This window comes from Hypomesus nipponensis, chromosome 4 (genome assembly GCF_054491055.1).
Source record: "Hypomesus nipponensis isolate SF chromosome 4, ASM5449105v1, whole genome shotgun sequence".
In the NCBI taxonomy this organism is placed as follows: Eukaryota; Metazoa; Chordata; class Actinopteri; order Osmeriformes; family Osmeridae; genus Hypomesus; species Hypomesus nipponensis.
The window spans coordinates 7,503,496-7,523,157 of record NC_140364.1 but is presented as its reverse complement, the minus strand read 5'-3'; the positions used below and the strand labels follow the sequence as shown (position 1 = coordinate 7,523,157).

At 41.2% G+C, this 19,662-nt stretch overlaps 2 protein-coding genes across 3 annotated transcripts; both read left to right on the top strand.

The window, feature by feature from the left end:
- The first annotated feature begins 130 nt into the window (after positions 1–130).
- On the top strand, positions 131–3,866 carry oxsm (3-oxoacyl-ACP synthase, mitochondrial). Of its 2 annotated transcripts, none has more exons than XM_084696095.1 (3): positions 131–418; positions 678–1,682; positions 1,905–3,866. In XM_084696095.1, the coding sequence occupies exons 2-3, from the start codon at positions 706–708 to the stop codon at positions 2,305–2,307; spliced, it is 1,380 nt and encodes a 459-aa protein (XP_084552221.1). In that variant the 5' UTR covers positions 131–418; positions 678–705; the 3' UTR covers positions 2,308–3,866. The 2 variants fall into 2 exon arrangements, with proteins under 2 accessions (XP_084552221.1, XP_084552222.1); XM_084696096.1 differs by having other exon boundaries at positions 404–473.
- Positions 3,867–13,838: 9,972 nt separating this feature from the next.
- lrrc3b (leucine rich repeat containing 3B) lies at positions 13,839–14,784 on the top strand. Its single transcript, XM_084695925.1, has one exon. It carries the CDS (start codon positions 13,839–13,841, stop codon positions 14,622–14,624), a length of 786 nt encoding a protein of 261 aa, XP_084552051.1. The 3' UTR covers positions 14,625–14,784.
- The last annotated feature ends 4,878 nt before the right edge of the window (positions 14,785–19,662 follow it).

Genomic DNA, 19,662 nt, shown 5'->3' with positions numbered 1-19,662 from the left:
ATACGTCACACAAGTCTCCTTGTTTATTATCTACCGGATCTGATGTGTCACATGGCATTGGCCCAATCCTGCGATTTGCGATTGGGCTCAGTGCACCGCGGGCCGGAAAATATAAACTAAACGAATTACTTCAAACGAAGTGGGCTTAAAGCAACGGTGGTTTCAAAGCCTGAATATTTTTAAGTATTTCTGATACGACTGTCACTTAGAATTTGTATTATATTAATCAATAGACAAGTAAAAAAAAACTGTTTAAACAAACTTTTGATTAGTATGAAAACAATTTAGAATGCACCTCTCATTTCAACGTTTCAAAACAGGCAATTCACATTACCAAGGTCTTGCATAATTAAGTGTAGTGTGATCTGAACGTGAGTCAACACCAACTACCACAACGAGTGAAGTCAAAATCGACAATGTGAGTAGAATTACAGACACGTGAGACATCATAGACTTCACAACAAATGTCTGACGTAAGGAAATGTACTTTACACATGGATACCATGTCTTGAGGCCATGTTGTGCTGGTGTCACAGTGACTTTAAACAGTTCAATAAAATAGCTTTCCTCAATATAGCTACCGCTATATATTTGTCTGGCTAGACAGAAATTCACAACAGATATTTGTGTACTGTCGCAAGCTATTGACATTAGCTTATGACTCCTCTTCACCATAGGCTCGACTGAGGAAGCAAAAGACAAAAGATGTTTCTCTCATGTTGGACAAAGCTGCTGTTCACGTCACAGCACACCAGGAGGAAACTTCTGAAAAACAGCACCCGCTCCTTACAACACTTGAGACAATTCACATCTGGCAAGACTCGAAAAGTTGTAATCACTGGCATAGGCCTCGTGTGCCCTCTTGGAACAGGGACTGCAACCGTGTGGGAGCGTTTAATCAGTGGTGCAAGTGGCATTGTTGCTCTTCAATCGGAGGAGTACCGAACTGTCCCATGTAAAGTGGCAGCCATGGTACCCAAAGGAGATGAGGAGTGGCAGTTTAAAGGGGAGAGGTTTGCCACTCGTGGGGAGATCAACAGTATGTCGCCAGCCTCTGTAATGGCACTTGGTGCTGCCCAGCTGGCACTGGAGGACTCTGGTTGGTATCCCAAGAGTCTAGAGGAGCAGTTGAACACGGGTGTAGCTGTGGGCATGGGCATGGTGTCTCTAGAAGAGATCGCCCGTACCTCTGCCACCTTCCAAGCTAAGGGCTACAGCAAAGTCAGTCCCTTCTTTGTCCCCCGCATCCTGGTAAACATGGCCGCCGGCCACATCAGTATAAAACACAAGTTGAAGGGTCCCAACCACGCTGTGTCCACAGCCTGCACCACAGGAGCACACGCTATCGGGGATGCCTCCAGGTTCATTGCCTATGGGGACGCCGTGGCCATGGTTGCTGGGGGCACAGAGGCCTGCATCGGTCCCCTGGCAATTGCAGGCTTCGCCAGAGCACGGGCCCTGGCCACCAAGTGGAACGACAACCCCAGGTTGTCATCGCGGCCGTTTCACCCTGAGAGAGAGGGCTTTGTGATGGGGGAGGGGGCTTCAGTGGTCGTCCTGGAGGAGATGGACCATGCCAAGCAGAGGGGGGCCAGGATCTATGCCGAGGTGCTGGGGTACGGCTTGTCAGGGGACGCCAGCCACATCACTGCACCCACTGCAGATGGAGACGGGGCTTTTAGGTAGCCATTTTTTTCACCACAGAAATACCAGAAGACCCATGCAGTTGTTAGCTAGATATATAACATAGATATCCTTAACTACAAAAAAATATCCTTAACGACAAAAAAAGACAATTAGCCTAACAGTCCATGCAAACACTCAGATTACAGTAAATGATTGGATCCGCGGTTAGGTACTACACGCACGGGATTCTTTGTGTCATGTGTGTGTTGTCTCCACAGGTGCATGTCCGCAGCCCTCCGCAACGCAGGCGTTGATCCTGCAGATGTGACGTACGTGAACGCACACGCTACCTCCACGCCACTGGGGGACGCTGCAGAGAACGCAGCCATCAAGAGACTCTTCCAGCAGCATAGCCGCTCTCTGGCCGTGTCCTCCACCAAGGGAGCTACGGGGCATCTCCTAGGGGCGGCAGGTGCCCTGGAGGCATCCTTCACTGCCCTGGCATGCTACCATGGAGTTCTGCCACCCACGCTAAACCTGGATCACACAGATCCAGAGTTTGACCTGAATTATGTGCCCTGCACGGCTCAGCAGTGGAAGACGAAGGGGCGGCGGATCGCTCTCACAAACTCGTTTGGATTTGGTGGCACAAATGCCTCCCTTTGTCTTGCCAGTGTGTAGAAGAAGAAGGGGGGAAAAAAGCATTTGAGCCCATCCCTTGAATGCTAATGCAAAATTGTTTTGAGACTTGTGGAGACCAGCAGATGGTGCTGGCTCACTGAGAGCTGCTGTTTCACTGTGATAAACTCTAGGTCGTAATGTGTAATTTCTCTGAACTTCCTCTCCACCTGGGGCATTCACATACACTGTAGTCAGATTAGGTCCTCTCAATTCACACTGCAGCCTTGAGGCATAGGTATTATACTGCAGTCAGTTTCAGTTTCGCTATTCACACTGTGCAGCTTTAAAAGCAGTAAGTGAGTGTGTTCTGATGATTCATTGGGTTTTGTGTGACATAGTCATTTATTGTGAGTGACCTGTTGATTAAAAAAATAGTGCAGGTATTAAGTGAGATCTGAGCTATTGATCTGTGGAGTCAGGCCATTTAAGTTACCATGGTAATAACAATAAATGGTCAAAATAAAAAAAACTGAGTTCAGTGATGTGATTGGCAAGGTTAAATAGGGAGAAATAGTGACTCACAATTTTCAAGGAGATGGAGAAGTTATCATGATATTTCAGTATGAGTGACCAACAATCAGTGATTCTCTTTTAAAGAAAAACATCTACAGTCTTATCCATAGGGACACTTGTTTGCGATTGCTCACAGAAAATGTAATATTATTTTGGGAACTATAATTATCCTTGTAGTATTATTCCCCACAGGATGTTAGATGTTGAGTCATGTGGTCTAGGAGGTTGAGTATGTATATACTGTGTGCATGTGTTTGTCTTCCCTCCAAACGACTGGTAAAGTGGTTGATGTGACAAATATGTCAAATCTTTGCATGCATAGATTTATTTTCCATGTAGGTTGCTGACGCATGTAGGCCAGTTTAATGTAAAAACCCTTGAATACTTGTTCAGTCACGACTCTGAGGGATAGCAGATGCAATGTGACACAAGTATGATGAATTGAATGGGAAAGTCTTTTTCTAAAGGCCATTTTTAGGGATGGTGTTTTATTAACTCTTACGGATGTCCTATTCTGTTAATGAAGAAATGAATAATTAATTCTTTTTTTTAATTTGAAATTATTTGACAGGGACAAATGATAATGACATTTCAAGGGGGAGGCTGGGTGTGGAGGAGGGATTGAAAGAGGATAGCCCTGGATCTGCATATTGAAGCTGTCCTGAAGCTTTAGGGACTTTTTTCTGAGATTTTCGATGGACCCAGACTGTAAATTAAAGCTATGTTTCAATGTTCGAAAGCATCTCTCTTAAGGAAAGTTAACACCAAGCCAGTGTCTGCTATTATATTTCATGTAGTCTTCTGAATGATTCCTGTACCATTGGGAAACCACATTGAATGGGGACAGATGGATCCTTTCAATATGTCCCATTGTTGCACATGCATTGTCCTCTGTCCTTGGCACATACAGTAGATGTGGCACTCAGAATTCCTCTGGCCTGTCTGTTCTGTGCCATCGTTTAAGTGGATGGTACTTCATTGATCTGCAACCTCCTTGCACCTCCAGTCAAAACCTCCATTAATCCTCCCCTCCTCCCTGTATACGGTATCCATCATAACTGCCACGCCCAAACCTGGAGTTTTGATCTCCATTAATGACGATGACTTCGATTCATGTCATTTCCTCTTTTTTTTACATCCACGCTCTCCAATTAGGAGACATCCAAGCTGAATTATGCTCACCATGGCAACAGAGTCAGCATGTATTCCCTTTGATATGATCCTGTCCCACAGGGAGCAGGGTTTATCAGCAGACTAAAATTAGAGTGTCTCTTTCCCTCACTGTCTTGGGCATAACTGCATGGCCCTCAATCCAATGGTCTAGTAATGGACTACACAGGAAGGTGTAGATGATCACCAAGAGACACAATCGCTATTGTCATTTACAACCATAACAGCATCGAGCCAATAGGGCTAGAAGGCACTGACATTATACTGAACACATTAACAACAGGGAGCCTGCATTTTTCAGAGGACATTGTTCAGATAGTTACTTCTGTGCTGGTTGGCTTTCCACCCAAATAAACACACACACACACATACTATCACAATATAAGGCCAATATGGTCATTTCCGTTGTTAACTTAATGTTGGGATGTTGACTTCACTCTAGTGTGAGCTACTGTCTTCATAACCTTGGGCAATCTTTAAGCAGGTGCTTTGATAACCACAACCCCTGCCTCCCAACTGATTTTCATTCTTCTACTTTACCTTGAAAGCTAACATTCTCTTCATAAATGGTGATCATAAGTTCCTGTTTGTATGGGTCCCAATGAACACAGAATGAGGATTTACCTTCTTCTTTCTGTCAGTATGCTTCTGTAGTATGTCAAGAGATTTCATATTCATAACCCTTCCGGGTTACTGTCTTCCCTGTAATTAGTGCCCCTATGTGAGGGACGCACAATTGATTTATTGAACCAAAATCATATTTGATGATGTACACTGCTGAGAAAACACAACTGTCTGTTAACATCCCAGCTGAACATCTGGTAGATATCGGCAGCTTGGTAGCCTTTTATCACATTTTCCATCAATAATCAAAAATAATGATATGATCGAAATCTCACCATTCATCATGACCTATATTAATATCATGTAATGGAGATAATACACTACATTGTAAGAGCTACTACGAGCAAAAACCCCAATGTCAGGACATAGAACACAACAGTAATGGAATGTTTGTTTCAGGGATCGCTCAGAGTACTAATTCCATCATCTGCAAACGTTAAGTGCTTTTCTCTGATAAAGACTAGTTCGAGCAGACATAAATATTGTCCATTCCTCTTTGCTGCATGTGTTGCAATTTACATACCTTTTTCAAACAAAATAATCCATACAAAACCCAAGTTACTAAGTGATAGTGGTTTTAGGAGTCTTTGAACAGAAGACCTCTTCCTTTCTAACAGTACCTGTTGATTTGGTTCAACAGACTCTCCAATCCCACATCCATGACCTTTACTCAGTAGCTAGCCCTCTGTCTTGTCATTCTAAACCACCATTCTATTGAACAGCAGAATAAACTGACTGTATGAGCCTGGCAGCTCAGTAAACACCACCTGATTAACCCAAACAAGCAAAACATGCTTGGATTGTAAACCCAATTGAGTAATCGGTTCTGTACGGTAGTGGTATCTATTTTAAACATCTTTCTTATTTCCGCCTCGGATAATTGGCCAGATTGTGGTGAGAAGGCACAGACGAGTTACACTCCAGAGGACTTTCCCATCTGCTTCCCTTTACATGGAACCCCCAGGTCTCCTGAGATGATATGTCATTTATACAGTACAGGCTCACTGACCATCCCCCATGTATGACCTACTCATCACTCTCCTGTGTGGAATTTATATCTTTTCTGTCTCCTCAACAGGTTTGAAAGTTATTTCCATTTCACAAAATAAGACACCTAGTTGTTCATTTTACCCCTAGTTAGGCCAACAGAACCTTCAGAGATTTCACAGATGTTCCCCAGACCAGGTTCTGTAGTTGTCTGCCTGGAACTGTCTATATAAAATGTTATCTACATGTCCTTTGTGTGTGTAGTGAAGAACAGGAGGTACGATTCATGGATGAAGGTTATTTCATTCATCCCTCTTCAGCATTGGTCAAACTGATGTCTCCGTTAGTACAGCAAGCAATTTCCTGTTGAGTAGCACAAACTATATTTGTGCTGCACACATACCTCACAATGACCTGGATGGCTATTCACAGTTACATTATCACACACTGTTGTTGAACTCCCAGTTGTCACTGCATTCCAAATATGAAAACATTGGGGCTGTAAAATTTAAGTAAAATATACACACGTCATTGTTCAGAGCTATTGAACTTCTAAATACTGTAGTCATTCTAAAATTGGACTCAATCAACCTATGTCTGCAGGATAGTGATGAAAGAGGCAGTATAATAAATATTCTTATTGAGTCTTTTGTGAGGCCACTGAATGAGTTAATCTGGATATATTGTCCACACTGTATTGCTGTTATTCATTGTTTGCTCCTGCTACAGCACCAACCATGGCTTCCCTGCTACCCAGAACAGAAAGTTCTTATGGACTCGTTATCTGAGGCCAGTGGACAGAAGATAGCTTTCTACGTCATGGCATGATTAAAGCTTTGTACTGTGCCCCTTGGAAACTGCAGTCCACTTAAAAATGTAACTGTCATTGTGGTTGAGGTCATAGCAGTTCACTGTCTTCTTAATTGCATGAATCTCTGGATCACCAATAATTTCTCCAATGTATATTAGCATCTGCATTTTCTGTTCTTCTCCTACAACAAAAAGTAATAGTCATATTGTTGCGAACCCAAAAAACATCAACAGACATAGAACATGTGACAGAACCATGTCAGGTAAGTAAGAAATAGCCTTCATATCGATTGTATTACTAATCAGAGTCTAAACTTGCAGAGAGTTTGAATAAGTCTGTACACTGCAACTCTTGGACAAAATAACCTCTCAAGATTACCTTGCAGACAATTTATTATGAATGATATGACAATGGATTGGGTTTTGCCATTTTGTGGTAATATGCAGCCGACAGATATGAACCCCATCAGTATCAGTAAAGACAGCATTTTTATGTTTTCAAGGATGAAAAAGCCAAACTTGGGTGAACAAGGCACGTTATAATGAGGAGCGGATGGAAATCCCGACATTTAAAGCACGGGGATGTTAGACAGCCCTGTGCTTTGACAGAGGTGCCATGAGACATGAGTTTCAGAGATGAATGTAGGAGCAGAATCCTTATCCCAGATTTTAAATGAGCCAATAACGTTAAATTCTCCATGTAACAGAGAAAGAAAGTCAGTGGGCTGCTCTTTACCGGCCATGCAAATTAGTAGCTTTTTCTTTAAAGTAATCACTCATAACATGTGAACCTATTTCCTGTTTATCACGGCTATCTAACGTATCATTCTTCCATTACCAGGCTGGCTATTAGACAGAAACCACTTTCTACCAACATTACACTTCACACAATGACAATAGCCTTGGCTCTCAAACTAGATTTCCTGAAAAATACAAAAGTAAACTCATCACAAAACTTTGACTATTTGATAATTTGCCTTGGAGGCAAGAATTACTCAATCAAAGCATACTAATGGGTAACTAACTAACTAACCAACCAACCCTAAAGGGGGGGTTACCACCTAAAGATTCTGCCTTAAAATGTGAAGATTCAAAGATATTAAAAACATTGTGGCCCTTATATTTGTGTTAGGCCAGTTTGGTACTGCTGTTTTCGGACAAGAGCGATGAACAACATTGTTGAACTAGCGTTGAATATTGTTCAACTCCCTCCTCCATTCATCCTTTTTTTTCTTCACCTGGCCAAGCCTCAATCCCATTTCATGTCCACAGTCTGAAATATCCACTGGGTGTTTAGGCCAAACCCACAGCTGTGAAATGAGCCTGCAGTATGAAAGGATGTCAGGTCTTATTAATGCAGGTGAGAAGAGATGAGGGATCCCAGCTGTAGCTGAGGGCGCAGTCAATATAGAGATTATTACTAGATGATATTCAGGGAAAAACCCTGGCCGAATCGACTCTGAAAGATGTCGGCCAAGAAGATAAACTCCATGACTGAGGGTAGCGATTTCCTACATGTCTATAGAGTGGTTCTGAGGGTTTAAGATGTTTCAAGAGTGAGCACACTGCCTCAAATGGATGTCTCGGTGAAATAACCATTTCCACTGATACGATGTAATAGCAATATGCTGATTGTCCATTAAGATGAGATACCACTCTGCCAGGAATTCTGGAGTAAGTCATGGGTTATGTTTTACTGCCAATTCTATTTGATCTTCACTAATGGAATAGATTCAGTCATGGTAGTGAAGCATAGTCATGCATTAGCTAAGTTTGGTTTTGGTTCAAATGCCGCTCCAACTTCAAAATCACAAACACGGAAAAGGGTCTGATAATATCGACACTCTTATGCAGACACATACACACAAACTCACACAAATACACTTACCTACACCTACTGTACATGCCACAAAGCAAATGGTTTGTCCCACAAATTTACATTAAGAATAATTGTCACAAGCCATATGCAATTCCATACATCTTTCTGACATACAATTTATTATTTATTTGCTGTCTCTTATATTTTATTGCAGAGAGGCACTCCAGTTAGTCTGGTGACTCGTGTATTCTATGGCCCAGCGACCCAAAGATGCTGCATAACCTGCAAGATTCTTCACTCCTGGCCAAGATTCTCCTTAGGAAGATCTCGTCTACTCCATGGCCCAGTTACCTGAAGACCTGCAGCCCTCCTCGGGGTAGGGTGACTGAGACACACCAGAGACTCTCTCACAACGTTACAACACCACAGAACAGTTTGAAGTGCCGTTGGTCTGACCAGGTCCTGGACTCTGCAGCTGAAGAACCTGGAGCAGAGGTCACTTCACATAAACAACCTCACATTTGAAAAGTGTCACGCTGTAGACAAATCAAATATTATTCAAGGTAAACTCCCTCCCTCCAGTTAGCATAAAGTAATGGCCTAATTGATGAACTTTACGAAAAAAGGGACAATGCTCCTAATTTCCTGTCCTTGACAGTTGTGCTAAATGTTCCATAAAGCATGGCCTGCCCAGAGGAGAGGAAGGATTACATTGTAAAGTGAGATGGTTGGATAATCATGTCTTCTCACAGGTTTAATTGCTCTTTGAGCTTTGGTACTATTTTAACTTTCTATAATGAATGCACACACGGGAGAGTGTATGGATGTGTGTGTCTATCTGTGTGTGTGTGTGTGTGTGTGTGTGTGTGCACAGTGTGTCCCATTGGTAGGCACTGTACTTTCCTAAGGGAAGTCCTGCCTTTATAAAGCCTTTTCCATGTTGCTTAATGCCTATCCGTTGTATTCTAGACCAAAATATAACCCATTTAATTAACTCTGTGTGTTTCTGTCTTTGGTGACTATCATGAGCTATGCACACAGTCTTTCACTGTTTCAAAACAACATTGAGATAAAGACAAATGGGAGTGTGGTTTAACGAATGTGCCCTGTATGTTATTGACGTAGACACTCTCTAGATACCAGACTGACAAATTGTTCCAGTATGTCTTGTTTATTAAGGGTATCTCCCCACCTTAGTCATCATTATGTGTACACTATGGATTTTCTTTTTTTGTTGCAAAAACATAAAAACATTATGACTCTGAGCACTGCACTGGCAGTAAAATGATGTCATAAACATCTCTTAGGCAACAGCAAAAACAACTCATCCTTAGAGCCCAAACAAGTAGCTACAAAACTAACTGTCCCTCTGTAGTATTTTCATATGCGAGGAGAGTAAAAATGCCAAGCAATGAAAGTATTAGAGCTAATAAAGCATCGGGACTAGGAATACAGATTTGGCTTTAAACACTACAATAACCATATAGGCTATAATCTGAGAAAATGTAGTAATCGTTTCACCTTTTCCTGACTTTTAGTAAGCGCAATAGAAACCCATTTGACTGGCTGGTGTGTAATTAACGGCTCAGTATGCAAACAGTCTTTACAAAGCATAACCTTTTATGGAAAGAAAATAACTTACGACCAGGCAGGCCCTCTTAAGTTAATCACTGGATGATTTGTGCTGGTGTTTCGTATACCCCCACTTCACACTGTGTTCAGGTCTATTAAACACAGAGGGTAGTGTATAAGTAGCAAGGCAATTTATCACATCATAAAAAATGGTGCTGTTTAATTGACGGTCATACACATACGGCCTGTTTGAACATCAGCATGAGTCCAAAGGCTTTAAGCTATACTATAAATGAGAAAGAACAATATTTGTTTAGATAAAAACCTAATTGCAGATTAAAAAAAAGAAAGAACTGTACACAACTATGTCTCAGTGAGTCAAATTCAATCACAGTTCAGTTGGCTTAATTTCTGTATCCCCTAAATTATTGTCCAGAGTCCTAAGTACATCCATTCAAGAGGAAGTGCATCATGGCTAATTCCCCTGGACTGGATTGACTGGAATGAAGACCATGTGGCAGGTCAAGGGCCCCTGTCACAGAACAGCATGACAACTCTACCAGGCAGCAATGTTGGTAACATTGAGGTTGTTTGTTTACACCCCACACCCTCACACTCTAATTTCAAGCCAAACCAATAGTAAAAGAGAAACACACTACAGAAGCTATACCTTTTCTTGTTGATAAAACTAGTACAAATTGGGCTCTTTTGTTCTCTGTGATAGTCTTTTTAAGGCTGACACACTTCATCTACATGCCAGCATCAATACATGGTCATAAAATAAGTTACAACATGCACATTCTAGATGAGCTGTTTCCACACAATACATAGTTGAATGAAAGGGAGGTAAAGGCGTGGATAAATAAAGTGGGCAAATGTTAAAGGATTATCAGTACAATTATTTATAAAGTCACAATTTGGGCAACACCTACGTAAGCTACTTGTCTGGTCTTCCCTGGTTACATTTATGAATATACGCCGCGCTATACAGGGTGAACATCGCGCCGCGCCAGAGCCTGTCTCGCGAACCCCTCCCTTGGCAGACTAGGCACTCCTCTTGTTTGAATAACCAACAAGGACCAACAAGCAATATGACAATGTGAAATCGAACTGCGACTTATCCATATCTTGGCTGGGAGGATACAACTCTTCTGTCGAAAGTAAGACTAAATCAGCTACGTAGTATCAACGTCTGGAATTCGGCTGTCTATGACTGTTTTTTCTGCAGGTGAGGAAACATATGTCGCCTGTTGCTCCGTTCGCTCATACACAGCATAGCCTACGTCTATAATTTCATGCCGGCTCTCTTTCTCTCCCTCTCTCTTTATTTGTATTTAATGTGATGATACAATAGGTTAATTTAACAGTCAAAATATTAAGAATAGACTGTGCGTTTGTTTGTGCAAAATTATACCAGCTAATGCATTAAGAATATTTTATCTGTGGCGGACTGTCACAGCAACTGAATCACCCAAATGGCATATGTTGTTCGTCATGTCTATATTAGCGTCTTTTGTTGTTTATGTCCTTTGATAATGCTATGTATTATATTTTTTTTTACCAATATCAATTGCTCTAGTAAAAAAAAAAAAAAAAATAGTTTCATGGGTGTCAACCATGCAGCAATGAAATAGATAGTACATTGCCTGTATGCGTTTTCCTTGAATAGAACGACAACCAGAGATGCCAGTGCCTCTGCTACACGAGTTCACCTTGGTTACGAGGTGTCTCAGACACCTCAGTCCTTGTGAATGTGATTTAATTCAATGTCCTTATCGACATGGCAAGGAATAACTTAAAGAAGCAACAATGTCCACATGAAAGGAAACTGAGTTGGAGTGAATTGCATTTATATCATTAGTGCACACTCGGGATCTGTGAAGTTCAATGGAATTAGTTCCGTATTAAGTCACATCATTTTTATGAAAAATTATCATGGAACAAGAGTCAATTGCTAACAAATTTCTCATGACTGAAACTCATGTCTGGGTCTGGTTACCCTGCAACTGAAATCATTGACTTTGATGTACAGTAATGCATGGTGCCGTCATTCATACCCAAGGGTCCTTTTATAGCAAGTAGGAATATAAATATACCCCAACCCCTGAAAGACATACTGAGGTGAATGTGGCTTTATCTGGCCTCATCTTGGGTTCACATAACAAAGCATGCATTATCTGGACTTGCTGGGGATGGGTTATGAAGACTGATGGTTTTCCCTGGGTTGACAGGCTCAGCTGTTGAGGATGTTTGCATTTTACATGTCTTCCTCCTCTCCTTACCTTGTGATTCAACCCCTTTGTTGACATTTCTAAGAAGGATAGAAAAAGAACAATAAAAGAATGGAGACACATTTTATACAGTAGCTTTTCAAGTGTTTATGAAGACCTTGCTTGATTATACTAGATTGTGGGCTTCTCCAATATCGTAGAACGATCAAATCTACATTATAATTGCAGACATGTTTTTTTTTTGCATTTGAAAGTCTGTCTTTATAGCATGGTTAATTGTCTGAATTCTGCAATAATGCGCTTTATCAATGCCAGAGATTCCAGGCGAACATGGGTCATTATTCTAAAATAACTGACTGTTTGGTTGGACTCTGGTAGATATGAAAGTCCTCCTAAACCACTAGTGACAGATACATGCCATTTCTGAGGGCTCTTCTATTGATGGATTCATATTCCATGAAGAGGGTCCAATTGACAATTGCACAGGCTTTGCCAGTTGCATTTTTGGACACTTTAATGGACAGTGACTCCCTTTAAACAAAGTATATCACCTCAGTCCAACTGACATACATTATTGTTGGTCACACATGGAGCAGCCCAAGGCATCCCTGTCAGTGAACAGTGTGCACCACATACAAAAGCACAGCGCAGGTTGTAATAAAACCAGTAGAATGACAGTTCCTGAAGCTTAAAAGGTTTTGCCTGTTGGGTTGCAGCTGCCCGTATCACCATGGGGAACAAGGCCTCAGACAACACAGATTCTCCCTGCCTTCTCCTCATAACATGTCCTGCCTTCCTGCCCTCTTCTCACAGCATGAAATGAACAAAGCAGTGAGGGCCAGTAGGGTATCCCAGACACATATGGTAGATAACATCATTCCTCAGTGCAGAGGAAAAGGAAATAGGCATCCATGGACAATCAGTGTATGTCCACTGGTCTGATTCACGGTGACTCTACAGTTGTAATCCAATGGAAAGCTGACTGTGCTGTCCAGAGTTTTAAGGAATTCATATATTATGTCATTTGTCCTTCTCAAATTCTGCGACTAATGTGAAGACATACTATCGGTGATAAAAAGGGACGTTGTGTGTTTCTGTATCGAGTGAGTGGATTCCGATCATACTGTATGTTTTTATTGTTTTTTATTGTATTATTTCATTGTTATACCATTCGAAGGCTGTTTGTAGACCTGACTTGCGTGACAAGAGTATGTGTGAAAGATAGCTGTGAGGGGGAAGTGGCAGAATTGATCAGCCATGTTTAGCACCTCATATGCACGGAGGTGGCTTTTACCAGCATAATACGTTTTGGTTCCTCCGTTGACGTTGTGTAGGATTGTTATGAATGGTAATACAAGTAAACATTACAGTCCTCATCATCTCAAACTGCCTGTCCCTGAGCCATAATGTCAACCTCACCCACTCCTACAGTATTCATCTACATATAATAACGGGTCATTGCTTTGCATGCAAATGTTTCCATGACAATAGATGTTAAAGTTCCTAATAATTGTGCACAGCCCTAAAAATGATGCATGATCTAGGATGCTATTTAAACCTAAGGGTTCACTGATGTTTCTCATCGCATCCATTCACCGACATAACCATACAACGATTTACTCCATGTTCATCTGGGTCTGTCTTGTTTCAGGTAGGGGTACGGAATGATATCATCTGGTCACGCTTTCCTGGTGAGACTGGGAATACTGTGAGAGAGATCTCGTCTCCAGCATGGGGTGTGCATGAGTGGCCAGTGGCTTGTGTTGGGGTCCAGGCCCCTGGCGGGATGCTGACGGCTGGTCGGTATGACTCCGCTGGACCTGTGGTTGTCACGCTCCATTCCCATGTGCCTGCTCCTCCAGAGCCTGCTGCTCATGGCCCTGTGCTTCCACTCGGCCAGCATGTGCCCCAAGGGCTGCACCTGCAAACGTGCCGACCCCCTCCTCCATGGACTCAACGTCACCTGCAGCCAGTCCCGGCTGAAAGAGATCCCCCCAGACCTTCCCTCCGACACCGCCCTCCTCAGACTTGACCACAACCAGATCAGCGCCGTCCCCGACCGCGCCTTCCAGGGCCTCAGGCTGCTGCGGGAGCTCAACCTGTCTTACAATGCTGTGGAAACCCTGGGGGAGGGCTCCTTTGGTGGCGTGGAGGCTACATTACAGCTGCTGGATCTCTCCCACAACCGCATCACTAATGTACACAAGGACGCTTTCGCCCGGCTCAAGGCTCGTGTGCTGGTAGACGATAACCCCTGGCACTGTGACTGTGCACTCCAGCAGGCGCTGGGCGGCATGGCCCACAACCACGAGGCTGCGGCCCGGGTCCTCTGTCGGAGCTCGGAGCTTCGTGACCAAGAGGGACGGCCCTTTCTGGCAGTGGACACGGACCTCTGTAACCTGGCCAAGAGGACCACTGACTACGCCATGCTGGTGACAATGTTTGGCTGGTTTGCCATGGTCATTTCATACGTGGTGTATTATGTTCGTCAAAACCAGGAAGACGCCCGCCGCCACCTTGAGTACCTCAAGTCTCTTCCCAGCAAGCCCAAGAAACCAGACGAGGCAGAAGACATCAGCACAGTTGTGTGACATCACGTAACATGTGACTGCATGAAAAACTAACCCTACATGGGGAGAAAAAATGTGATAGGACCCACATTTCTAGTAATGTTACCAACAGTCTTCTGTCAAACTGTGTTGTGTTTTGTCCTCACTGTGATATGATATGATACAAATAAAATCGGGATACTGGGCAGTACAATATTCTAAACAAATATTTATAAATCGTTGAGATACTTTTTTGATGACTCCAGAGAAATACCCACTTTTAGCATTGACTTTAATCAAAAAAAATTCAAACAAATTAAGTATTGATTCACTTAGGATAATGGCAGGAAATGTATTATCTACGTATCAACGTTTCTAAAATGTGTTAAACTCTGATTTTGGAGTGCTTTAAATTTTTTATCTCAGGTTTGAACTTGTATCTTTTTAAAATCTTAAACATTTTAGAAATATCAAATTCTGGGAAAAATATATTATCGGACAACAACTTTTGTAAGGCATAACCTGCACACTTGTAGGTTACTGTGCACTTCCTCATTAAAATTACTTTTATAAACCATGGGCCCAAACACAATGAAATTACCTTTAATCTCCATATAACAGGGAATGGAATGGTTTACATGCATAATTCATGACCTCACTGATGTTGGCAGCAGAACACTGGTATGATGTACAGTACAATGCACTCCTTCCTTCATTTTGTGAAGTTAACGAACTGTACTGTATGTTCTTGTTGTCTGTAAATGACAAAGCTAATTTGTTGCATCTTTGTTGATGTGGGATGGTCACATGACAAAGCACAGTGGTTTATGGTAGATGTCAAACGTCATCCAAAAGAGTCTGAGGATTAAGTGAACTCTTAGTGTTTGTGGTTATCCAGTCCAAGTCAATGAGAATCAGTAGTGTTAATTGTTACATGTTAGTGCATTTGAAAAACTGAAACACAAGGTGCAGCAGTTTCCTAAGTATTGTTCTGAAGTTCACTTTTACCACAATGCTTCCTGTGAAAGAAATTCAACTTCGCAGATTGAGTTACACCGTAAATTTGTTCACAAACAAAAAATGCTATATTTTCAAATGAGATTGTAGACTGTAATCATTTCAGCTATGAAATATCAACATCCGTATTCCATCCATGTATTCAGTCCTGCAGAGATGCACGCGTCATTTACCTTGCATTTAATAACACTGTGTGTACAGTAATGTTCCAGGCAGAGTATGAAAAGAAAATTGCAGCTGTCATTTTGTAATAGCTTCACAGTTACAAGCTCTGTAAGACACACCCAAAAGAGAGAGAGAGAGAGAGAGAGAGAGAGAGAGAGAGAGAGAGAGAGGACAATCTACGCAAAAGAGGACAATAGAATGAGATGATCACGGGAGATCAAATGAAAAAAGAAGACTTGCTGGATGTCATTTGGCCTTTTTTGGGGATCATACACAAACAATAATTTGAGTATTTCTAGAGCGCAGCTTTTTCGGCTACAATGAAGTCATACATAGGCCTGTGGGATAAGGAGTTTTACACTCCACAATTGTTATGCTTGAAGAGCTACAGACTGTCAGTTGAAGACATGATATGAACATACATAGCTAGAATGCACATAACACAGTGCACATGTAAATAGAAACATTGTAGTCATGTGAATGACTTGAAATCCCTTTAAATAGTTGTTCTTGAATGTGCTGTAGACATTTGCCTTGTCTTGCAGATGAGACCTCAAAATGTCCATGAAGGGTTCAGGGGTTGTCCTTTATTGCATGTTCTGCACACGAAGCACAGTGTAGCCAAGAACTTGAGAGCATTTCTAAGTGCCTGAAATACTTCTCTCACACTCTTTCTTTCCATTCAACCTAACTTCATTTTACTCGCTCCTTCCCGAACATGAAAGCACAGCCTTTTACTGGCAAATGTTCATGCATTTTGGAATCCAATCATGTCCAGGAGGATTTCTCAATCCATCCCACAGAAGAATTACTCAATGAATTTGTTATATTTTATGGCTCTGTAGTACTGAAATTGACCATCATATCATATCACAGCTAAACCTTCTTTCGTAAACATCAAAGCTGCTTTGTGATGGTCTTTTTACCAGTATTATTTTCAGCAGGCAGACGTTACAATGTCTGATGTTTTGAAACGTGATCATATTTAAGACCTGGAACTGACTTCCATTAATACATTGTAAAGGCATGTCATAGAGTAAAGAAAATAAAGGAAATGTGTCAATTATAATTTAATTGTTTTGTTTTTAACTTTGTTTGGGGCATATGATGTCATATCTACACTACGCAAATAAGGATCTACTGTATGAACTCACATAAGGAGATACTTTTCAGGTAGTATGATTTAATTTAGAATGTACAACACCTATCCTGTTATTTGATCATGAGTCCACTGTGATTACAGAAGATAGCAGTTGCTTTATTCAGCAGCTGCATAGCCCTCAGCATTATTGCTTTAATTCATACATTCAGGACAAAAACAATTCATTTTCCGCTTAACACAATGTTTATCTTGGAATAATTCGAAGATTTCGCCTTTTCTTTGTCCTAAAAATTTGCGAATGACCAGTAATATCGGTCACAAAATGCAAAGTACAACATGAATAAGGCATGTCAAGAAAACTGACAATGAGCCAATCTGTGGTGAATTGCAAGGACGACAATGGCGTTTGAAGTGAGACAAGAGGCCGCTTCAAAGGTTTTGCTAAAAGCTCCAATGCTGCCATACATGAGTGCTCAAACAATTACTTGTGTTTTTCCTTGACAGAGGTACATCTATACAATTACCTTCCGCTGTCAGCTGTTAAGGCCTGGCTGCCTGTTATGGATTGTCTCTTGAATTATAAACTGTCACAAGACTAAACTTAGACCTTAGACCTATTTATAACCAAGAGGAGGTTTACCCAGAGTTATGCTTCAAAGTCACTAGAAGGCCCCAAGCACACACATGTAGTAAGCAGTAAAAAAGGTTCGACAGTGAGGAGGTGGGAAATCTCTTCTGGTTTGTTAATTTGTGAACTTGATACAACAGGTATTTTGAGCAACTTGATTACATTATATTTCAAATAAAATATTTTTTAGTTTAAGGATGGACATCAGTTACAAAACAATCTTTAAATTACATTATTTTTTGTAGTCAGTCCTCTATTTAAAATATACTGAACAACATAGCTGCTTGTTTTTCCAGTATACTGTAGCGGAGACAGAGATGACCATAACTTTGCTGCTGTATAAGATCCCCTCTATGAGTTTGTAAAATTGATTACTAATATAAAATAAGAGCAACCGTCGTAGTCGTGTTTTGTGGAGTCTGTCACTTCTGGACAATATTGAATAATATTGAATTAAAAAAGGCTCTCAAGCAGATGATAGCGATGGAATCCAATTTAAAATGCTCTGATCCATCACAGGTTTTTTTTTACTCTTATGGAGTAATATGTTGACTTTGAAATATGACGTTACCATTCGTAAAAATTTGTTTTAGTACAGTTAAACACCAGCATACTAGTTAATATGACCTCTACTGTATGTTAAAATACTAGCATTTACATTACACTTTAATACTTCTTGTTTAAGGTTTAAGACTTCTGTAGCAACAGTTAAATGGAAAAACATGAGCCATCGTCCCTTGCATAACACCATGTTGTGATTGTTTGTTTTTTAGACAGGGCTGGCTGGTCTCCCAGTGCGTTGCTAAGGGGAACATTTCTATGCATAATCACACACACTGTCACTAAAGAGGGGCCAGTGGTCTGGGGGCTCCAGGGGGCGCTCAGGTGCCAGGAGCCAGCAGCCAGCAGCAGGTCCTGTCACTGGTGCTCTTTAAATACCTCTCCTCTGGGCATCGTCTGCCATTCACACAGAGACTCCGTAAGCCTGGTAAGTGACACCATGGCCTCTGGTTACCGTGGCCGCAGCCTCTACAGGGAGAAAGGTTGTCAACGCAGATGCCTACATTTTTTCCACCCTGTTATTTCAACACAGTACCTTCCAACCAGGTGGGATTCCCAGACCCAAGACCTCCTCTTAGTATATGTGGCTGACCATGAGTCGTACAGTCCTGAAATGTTGTAGGAAGTCATAGGAGTTATACTGTGTGTCAAATGTGTTCCTCTATCTATAGACACATTGTAATGGTGGCAAATCAATACAATCCCCATTAGACATTAATTTCAAAAGTATTTTCTTTAGACTATTTCTATGGACCATAAAGTGTAACTGGATTTTTTAGAAAGAGTATATTGCTTTTGACCAGATTGTTATCAGTTGATGGCATGCTGTTAGGTGGCCATGATAACAGTGTATCTTTACTGTTTAAAGATCCAAGGGGAACCTTTTGGGATGATGATGTTATGATGACGTAGTAAGATATGCATAGTCAAAATAGCTAAACTGACAATACCTAATGTCCTTGTCTGCAAATGTAACATTTGGTCATAATCTTGAATGTGAATGTACTGGCATAAGGTTAATTTGGGACATTTTCATTAATGTGAATTGGCAGTAATGTGAGTTTTTAGTAATTAAGTTATCGGTTGTTTTAATTTGTCCCCGAGAATTTGCCCTGAGTTGTGTGTTGCTGTTCCAAACCATGCTCTTTAGTCTGATTTGGGACTGCAACTGATACTTTTACCTCCCGTCTGTAAATTCAGTCAAAAGTAATGACAACACTTTTAAAAACAGTCTCAACATTGCATTGAACCTTTTTTTCATATTGTCAAGGAACAGCCTTGTTTTACTCAATCTTGCAACTAACAGATTAACATGTTAACTTCTTAATGTCATTTTCAAGACAAGTATACAAGTTGCCATTAATCTTACCTTTAATGTTTCCTTTAACGAGACATAAGTTTTATGTCATTCAAAAATATACACCAGTCTCAAACTCAATGACGTCAAGATACGTTGAATTACCTTTAGCAGTCACTTTGTATCATGTAAACACACATTACAGTACCTATGTTTAAACCAGTGCAAGTATTAAAGTGATATCAGTGGATAAAAAAAATTAAACCTCGGGGGAATGTTGGTTGGTGGAATTCTAAGAAACATTGTTTTA

What these genes read in the sequence shown, in the direction of transcription:
- oxsm (XM_084696095.1), top strand. Translation starts at nt 706, where the DNA reads ATGTTTCTCTCATGTTGGACAAAGCTGCTGTTCACGTCACAGCACACC. An exon ending in GATGGAGACGGGGCTTTTAG is followed by an intron (nt 1,683 to 1,904) that starts GTAGCCATTTTT and finishes TTGTCTCCACAG; the next exon opens with GTGCATGTCCGCAGCCCTCC.
- lrrc3b (XM_084695925.1), top strand. Translation starts at nt 13,839, where the DNA reads ATGACTCCGCTGGACCTGTGGTTGTCACGCTCCATTCCCATGTGCCTG.